The 8,680-nt window shown below is 41.0% G+C and overlaps 1 protein-coding gene across 2 annotated transcripts; it reads right to left on the reverse strand.

Annotated features, from left to right (window-relative positions):
- Positions 1-3,731: 3,731 nt before the first annotated feature.
- On the reverse strand, positions 3,732-8,290 carry TOB1 (transducer of ERBB2, 1). Of its 2 annotated transcripts, none has more exons than XM_067308421.1 (2): positions 8,096-8,290; positions 3,732-5,663 (listed from the first exon to the last, which is right to left on the reverse strand). In XM_067308421.1, exon 2 carries the CDS (start codon positions 5,524-5,526, stop codon positions 4,546-4,548), a length of 981 nt encoding a protein of 326 aa, XP_067164522.1. In that variant the 5' UTR covers positions 5,527-5,663; positions 8,096-8,290; the 3' UTR covers positions 3,732-4,545. The 2 variants fall into 2 exon arrangements, with proteins under 2 accessions (XP_067164522.1, XP_067164523.1); XM_067308422.1 differs by lacking the exon at positions 8,096-8,290 and adding an exon at positions 6,733-7,347.
- Between the last annotated feature and the right edge of the window lie 390 nt (positions 8,291-8,680).

Genomic DNA, 8,680 nt, shown 5'->3' on the forward strand with positions numbered 1-8,680 from the left:
CTCTGAGGTATTTATTACTGAAACGTTAACAGAACAGTCCAGGGTGTCAGCTCAGTAAATGACCTGTGGTTTGATCCCATGCTGGTTCAAAGAGCTGATTCAACAACTAGTTGTTTGGTTACTTGATATTTCAGAAATGCAGCTGGATTGTTCGCTAGTAACAGGCTTCTGTACTTTTCAGTCAAGTGGGAGCACAGCGTACCGGACAGCTGGGCATGTGGCTGTGCTATAGCTGGGGAATCACCTGCCATGGTTGTCTGTAGCAAGAGATAATACAAGCAATGTATAACAGCTTTCTAATTTTGCATGTTGAAAAAAAGGGATGGATCCTTCTGCGTCTTGAGCCCAGTTCTCAATCTGTATAAATTATGATAGCTAAGAACTACAAAAGCTTACACTAGCTGAGAATCCAATGCCAGGCCAACCTGTGCCCTCTGGATTCACATCCACAGCACAGATCTTTGGGAACACGATGATGCAGTAATGAAGACCTTTCGAAGTATTTACAAACTCTATCCATGAGCTACCTCTCCTTTGCAAAAATAATAAGATCAATTTAATTTTGGCAATCAATACTAGACTTCTGATCAAGAGTAAGGACTGTTACTTACCCACAAAACAAACGCAGCATGGACCGTAACTATGGAATCTTCTCTGCCCTGTGATGCCAAGACGCCTCTGAACTCATCTCCACAGGCTTCAAATTACAATTTTCGAATGTCATCAATTTGGGCTGAATTGAGTCTACCTTACAGATGAGTGTTGCCATCTCTCATCAATTTCTAAACCAGTACTTGAACACTAACCTAATTTTAACATAGCATGATCATTTAAAAGCCTTACATTTAAAGCAAATTAGTACAACCTTCATTGCCTTGCTAGGGTATCAGGCATGGTTTATTTTTGTCAAACTCCAAATCTTGTAAACTTAGGTTTTATGCTTTTGTTCAATCGTCAGTGTAGAAGGATACTTTTTGATAAACTAAACATATAGTGAAAACAAAATAATAAATAACAATTTTGACATTTTATAAAAATAAGTACCTTGACAATATGGCTTTATATCTTTTAAAATATCTATGTAAGACATGGGTTTAAGCAAGAATTATTGGATGAGATAGGTACGCTACAGTACATCCTTGGGCCTCAGACACTACCACCAGTTTATCAATGGCAATTACTAACATAACTGTGTTCAAGGTCTGGACCTGGTTATGGATCCAAAGTTAAGCACAGCACTAATCTGTTGGTACTTCAGATTATTTTAAGAAAAAATAATTTTTTAACTTATGTTTGGGTGGGGATTTTGAATGAAGAGACAGGATACACTAGGGAGCACTGAGGAGAAAGCATACTTACAGTTTTACCCATTTTTTCACTTGTAAATTAAAGACATCTTCAGAGGTTTAACTTACACCAGCAATTTTAAGGAATTAAATTGCATGTTCGTAAGAGAAAAATAAAGGACTTGCATAACTGGGCAAATGCTTCCTCTTTCCCCTTCACACGCATTAGGTCAATTCTCTCAAAGCAAACTCACTTACCTGAGAGCACGGCTGCAAGAGCAGAATATTGGGTGCATGCAAATTAAACAGGAGATTTACTTGGCACACATTTAGAACAGAATGCTGCAATGTAAATGTCTGATGTAACGAATTCAACGCTAAACTTTAGTAAAAGGTCAAATAAATAGATGAAATAAATTGAACATAAAACCTACAAAAATCTTTAATTTCTATAAGTAGCAAGAAAAAACATTAAAAATCCTCACATTTGCATTCCTCAAGAATACTGAAAGCTCTCTCTCCAGATTGTCTCCTTGGAAAGTGCCATCAACAACCTACAAAAAATCCATAAGAATCAGTAGAAGGACAAAAACTTGCTTATTATCCACAAGATCCAGCTGCATAAAGACAGCCACAAAAAACAACCTTGTTTCCAGAGATTCTTCTTTCCTGGAAGTCACCATCTTTCATAAGTAGAACTGACTATTGTGAAAGTGAATGAATCCAAAAAGGGAAGAGGGTAAGCTGGATGACCTTTAAGACAAACGATCTCAGTTTAAATCACAGGAACAAAAATATTACAGAACACACAATAATTTCCACTATCAAAGGTTCTTAACCTTCTAGGCAATTTAGATATTATTACTACATTGTAAATACTAAAATTTTAAGAAGCCTTAAAGTCTAGGAATACAAATAGCAATAATACATAGATCTAACATTCTATATTTTTCAGTAAATTGATCCAAATTTTTTCTTCAGTTTATTTTAAACACCTTTCAGTGGCCTATTCCTTTTAAAGCAAAATCATCCACTTAAAATAAGACACTGAATTAGAGGCTTTAAAGTATGGTTCTGTCCACTGCTGTGCCATCAGCAGAAAGATAAACCAGATGGTAAACTCAGTAAAAATAAGCCAGTTAAAGGCAGACAGATGAATGCCTAAAAACAGCACCCTCGCCATTATTGTTTTTGAATTGGTTGTCATGGCATTAGAAATTGATAGCATCATCAGCCTCAGATCTCCACCCAGTCCATTTGATAGTCCAATACCGCTTCATAGGCTCATTCTGTCCAAAGCATAGCAAAGATTTTAGCACAGTGTTGACAAACAGCCTCGTTCTTTACTTACAGCACCTGGCTATTTTCAGCAAAACTCTGTTATTCTACTCATACCAAACTGGGTCTGTATGGGGGTGTGATTTATGCCTTTTGTAAAACCAAGTCTATCAAGTAGGCTACAACTGACTTTTAGTAACTAAAGCCAGTGCCAGAATTCAGATAAATTTAAACCTGTACTCCTTTTTTAGCTTAGAATCCATTATGATGAAGCAATGGACTATGCACTCAGCATATATTTTCTCTCTGTACAACTGGAACTACGATGACAAATAAACTGCTATTTGTTAGATTTAAAGATTAAAGAAATCATACTTTCTCTTCCTCTTGACAATGGCCATTAGCAACGAATACTATTTGTCAAAAGGGCCCAAAAGAGTAAGGGATACAACTTCAAAATTGCCCTAGAAAAGCTCAGTTGTTTTGTCAGCCTCCAAATTCTTTCTCCCTCCACTCACACACATGCGTATTTTGAAAAATCTAGTAAGTTAACATTGGTAGAATCCACTAAAATAAAGCCCTAGATTGTCACATTACAGTTGCATTAATTTTTTTTTTTTTAAATAAGGCACATAAAATGAAAGGTTACAATCAGTTCAGCAAACTGTACATCAGCAGTTTTATTCAGTCTAGTTTGAGCTATTAATCCCTAATACAGAAACAAAATGCTGACACGTTGGTCTAGGACCTCTCGAGATAATAGTTCAAATCCACTTTGATTATACAGAAAGTGAATTTCATTGAATCACCTGAGTACCTTCTAGATATGTCATATCACACAATAATTCAACATTTAAATAGCTTGTAATCTTAATTCTCAAGGGAAAAATAATCAATCATATTCTGACTTCAATGAGCTGCAGTTATGGAAAACAAGTGAAAGTTTGCTCAAATAATTGTAGCCAAACAGTTAATCAAACTATGTGCTTTGTCAGAACTATTTTAGGTAAAGCAACCCATTATTGTGGTGCATCAACACAGCAACCCTTTCCATCACGCCTTTGTGATGCACTGAGTCAGACTTTTTTGCATCATTAGCATTGACAACACAATAAACGCAGCACTCTGACCTTCAGCACAACAGTAAAAACAAAGACCACACAGTCATTTAATTTTAAAGAATTTTAATACAAACTTAATATAAACTATTTCAGTCCCTCTTAACATGTAAGACACTGACTCAAAATACTTTTATACCTTTTTTCAAGTATTGCACAATGTAGGTACAAAATTAATATTTACGATTACATTTTCTTCCATAATATATAGCAAAAATCTTTAAACCTTTAACAGAAAATACAATTTGTGTTTCTTTTGAAAAAAGCAAATATTTCGTACATTTTAATTCCACCACTAAGGAATATTCTGTACACAATTTTTTATTTTTTTTAGAATTGATGTCTTTAAGATGGATATCTTACAATTTCAGTAAAAAAAATACAACATGAAGCTGCTGCAGCTGTCACAGATCACTGTAGTAAAAAGATATAAATGCAATACCATGTTGTAGAAACAATATATATACTCTGATATTTTACAAACTTTGTACTAAATTAAATTATACAATTAGAAAAAGACCAATAAACCCACTTATTAGTGCCAATTTTTTAAATATATATACATATGTGTTTATATATATATACGAAAAAAATCAGCCATGTCCTTGCTATATCTTAAATACTGTAAGAGGCCATATTTTGAGAGTATATTTTTGTAATGTACAGTCAGTATAAAATAATTTTGTGCTTGGTTGGCAAATGAAAAAAATGATGCATGTTGTATTTATCTAACCAAGCTTGAATGTATTCTTACTACAAGCTTTAAAAAAAAATCTCAAGAGGTGGAAAAAAAGATACACCCTTGGGTACGTGCATTTAAACTTGTACAATAGTATTTACTTGTATTTCACTTCGTTTTATTTTTAGTTAGCCATAACTGGCTGGAATTGCTGGTTAGAATACTGCATGTTGTTTAAACTAAAATTCAAGCCATCCACAAAAGACTTCTCATTTAGACCTCCATAGGCTGCAAACATATCAAAGGCATTACTGTACTGGAGAGGACTGAGGTTAAGGGGGCTGTCACCAGGAAATATGCTACTGGTACTACCTTGACCCTGCATGTTGGGGAAAATGAACTCCTTTGCATTAGGAGAAAGGGCAGAAGTCTTCTGCTGTTGTTGCTGCTGCTGCTGCTGACTGCCTAGGCCAAGCCCGTAGAGAGAGTGCATGGAGGAGGAAAGGGCTTTCTGCTTCAACAGGTCATTGACATTCAAGCCAAGGTTGGTGGGAGAAGTGCGGGCGACCTTGTTGCTACGGCCGCTATTCTTCATTTTGGTCGAGCCAAACTTGGTGGCAGCAAATGTGGCAGTGGTGAAGGTTAAAGGCTGAGTGGAGCGGGGCATGAAAGTTGGGCTCACAGCAGCAGAGTGACCAAAGGGAGGAGAAGGAGAACTAGACACTGAAGATGCTGGGTCACTAATTGGCATGAACACCTGGGCCTCTGGGTTAAAGCTGTTCTTGATTTCCTTATCCAACTCACATCCATTTTCATTATCATCCACATAAAGCACTTTCACTGGTCCCTTTTCACCGATTTGGTATGAAACCTCAAATGGGTCAATCCAAACACTAAGATCCTGAGGCAAGTTGCCACGAACATCATCAATGTCCAAACCACTCTCTTTGGATGCTTGTTCTATGACTGGGTCCACTTTCTCCCCTATATGTATACATCTAAACCCTGATCCTTTGTATGGCTTTTCTGGATACCAGTGCCCTTCATACTTCTTCTTAAGAAGTCTTTCAAGCTCTTCACCAAAAATGTTGACACGTCGTCTGGGAAGCTTATTGTACAAATATGAAATAATAAAATTGAGTGCTACTTGGATTTCAAGCTGCATAGCTGCTATGCCACAAAGTTATAAGTCTGTTTCAAAACCCGAAGAAGAAAGTGTTCAAGATGCCACAGGGAAACAAAATTTCATTCAAAGTGCTGATTCTAGTTGATTATTATCCTTCACCTTGAGTGCTCTTGTTCCTTTAAGAAAAAACAAAAGCAAACACATCCAAATAAGGAAAGTGTAAGATTAAGATCCAAGGCCTATTCTTTTAGCTTCACTTTCTACATAAAATAGGTTACTTTTTAAATGAAAACAATTGCGTCAAACTGCTTTTGTTCATGCCTGTGAAAGGTATGTCAACCACATTCAGTATGACTTACAAACAATACTGCAGAAGATGCATTAGGCATTTGTTTATATATACAGCACGGGGTATTTCAAAATCGTATGAGCTTGCAGTTCAGTTATTCACAAAGCAGCAAGTATAATTTCTAAGATATCACAGAACTGCCAGGCCTGTCAAGGGTTCAATTACCAACCCTTATTTTGGATGATTTATAGTACTCAGCTGCAAAATTTAGCACCAGGCTATTAGTTTAGCATGAAAGGTCTTAGTCTAAGGGTCATTTATCATTTTAAAGTTTGCAAACATATTGGCTGCATTTTGAGTTACAGAATTACAAAAATATTAACAGTTGCTTCAGAGGATTTCACACAAATAATTCAAATTGCACTACATTTATTTTAAGTTCAAGCCAAGCATCCGCATCAACTGTGCGCTGCTGAAATTATACTAACTGAAGAGAAAATGTCCGCTGTACCTATACAAGAATTTTTCCTTTCCTTGGAATTAATAAAATGATAAAACAATCAGCGCATATGAAATACAGATGTATTTTCTGTGATAGAGGTGGCAATAACTGTTAAATGATTATAAGAAATTAATTCACAATTTTCCCCTTTCTACAATTTTTATACATATATCAAATGTAATATATGCATATTTTATACACATACGCATATAAATGCATATTTTACATTATCTACAGTCAGGATTTCTGAAAGTTACTAGAGCCAGCAGGGCTTTTGATAGCCTCAGTCAAAGCAATTGCTCTTCTCCCTCTCCATGACTCCATTTTATATTTAATATAAAATATGGTTGTCACTCCTTCACAAAGGACAAAAGAGAAATTAGCTACCTAAAGTTAGAGAAAGGACTAGAATCAAGTATTAGAACAGGCACTGCTAATGAAAATCCTGCAATACCTTAGCATAAGGTACTTGTCCACAGAAGACAGCACTGTACAAGAAGTTCTAGTCAAAAAAAAATAAATATTTTTGGCTCAAGTTAAACACCCAGCAAGAATTTCAGTTAATGGTGCACTTTTCTGCACTGCATCAGTAGGTACAAAATTTAGTAGATCTGTCACTGAAGATTAGAGAAATCAAAGTCAATATCAAAATCCCATAAAAATGTGAATACATTGTTGCTGTTTTTTCTTGCTCCACATAATCTCCTTTTAAAGTCTGAAACCCTATTTCCAAGCCACTTGTGTTCCCCCCAACATGGTATAGGAATAGTTCGAAAGCTTGTATGATAAGGCGACCTTTAAACGTTTGCTGGATCAGCACTGGGTGGGGATGAGGAAAAGATCAAGGGCAAACAGAAGATATTTACAAAAGGGACACATTCAGTACAGAAAAGCTGATTGGATGGTTAAACGGGACATTTAAAAAATGATTTATTAATCCATCTGTTTTGTTTCCCCTCCTCCATGTCCTTTAGGAAAGAAACGATCCTTTCAAGGCACTGGGCAGGCGGTAAAAATTTTTCTAAGCCGCCAAACTGATTCACAGTACAAGCAGCCGATTAAACAAACCAGCTTGATCATTTCAAACTTTTTTTTTTTAATTGATGAGGACAATATTTTTAAGGGACCCAAGCACACGAGTGACTCCGAGAGCAAAGCGATGGCAGTGGGGGCTACAAGCAGGAGCCGCAAGCAGCGTGTGGGGAGTTACATAACCAGGCAGTTGGGTCTCATTAGATTTCTGCTCACAGCCCTGGGAGCTCCAGTAACAGGAGGAGGAGGAGGAAGAGGAGCGTTTTCTGAGGCCGTAAGAAAGAAAACGAAGAAGGGGGACGGCTGGAAGACGGGCTAGCGAGGCCCCTCTCCGCACCGCACAGGCCTGGGCTCAGCGACAGCCCTCCGCCTCCCCCCGCCGAGGCAGGGTCCTGAGGGCGGCTGCCAGCGCTGCCCGAGGAGGCCCAGCGCGAGCAGCAGCTATTAGTCAGCCGGCAACGCTCACTCCTCCCAGCCCGAGCGCGTCCAGGGACCGCCTTGGGAGGGAGCCTCTCGCCGCCCGGCGCCCGGGGCCGTGCCCTCCCCTCGGCCGCTTCTGCGAGGGGCTCCGGCTGCCCCCCGGCGCCCTCCTTCCCGCGCCGGCGGCGCCCCGCAGCGCTGCGCCCCTCACGGCACCTCGGCCCTTCCCCCACTCCGCCTCACAGCGGAGCCGCCTCAGCCCTTCGCCTCAGCGCTGGGGCCGCCTCAGCGGCGGCTGCCCGCAGCCCAGGGCTCCCCTCGAGGCTCCCCGGGCCGCCCCCCCGCCCTCAGCGAGCGGTACTCACCCGGGGTGGGTGTGTGGGGGGGGTAGTGCAAACAGTCCCGGCGGGGGTGTGAGTGCTCGGGGTGGGGGAGGGCGGCTCAGCACCCGACCCCCATCTCCGAAAGCCGGCTCCCTCGGCGAGGATGGGAGGGGAAAGGAAAGAAGACCAAAAGAAAAAAAAAAAAAGAGGGAAGGGGAGGGTTGGAAAAAAAAAAGGGGGGGAGGGAAGGGGGGGGAGGGCTGCGCTGCTCACACCCCCACGACGGGCGCACTCGGCCGCCGCAGCTCGGCTCCTTCTGCTACTGCTCAGCCGCCCGACGCGCCCCTATATATGGCCTCTCTTTCCCCGCCCCCCCGCAGAGCCCCGCCCACCAGCCACCTCCCTCTCTCAGCAGTGTCCCGCCACGCCACGCCCACCACCTGCCTGGCCCCGCCCCCGGCGTGGCGAAGGCTCCCTCAGCTCCCTCCCCACGGCGCCGCCCCCCCCGCCGCGCGCCGGCCCTCGCCTGCCTCCCCTCCCCCCACCCCGGCGTGGAGGGGCCGCTCTCTACGGCAGCTCGCTCCTCACCTCACAACATGGTTGCGTCACTGCCTACGTCAAACCCTG

The sequence above is a fragment of the Apteryx mantelli genome, chromosome 19 (genome assembly GCF_036417845.1).
Source record: "Apteryx mantelli isolate bAptMan1 chromosome 19, bAptMan1.hap1, whole genome shotgun sequence".
NCBI classification, from domain to species: domain Eukaryota; kingdom Metazoa; phylum Chordata; class Aves; order Apterygiformes; family Apterygidae; genus Apteryx; species Apteryx mantelli.

Coding starts and splice junctions, on each gene's coding strand:
- TOB1 (XM_067308421.1), bottom strand. CDS start 5,526: ATGCAGCTTGAAATCCAAGTAGCACTCAATTTTATTATTTCATATTTG.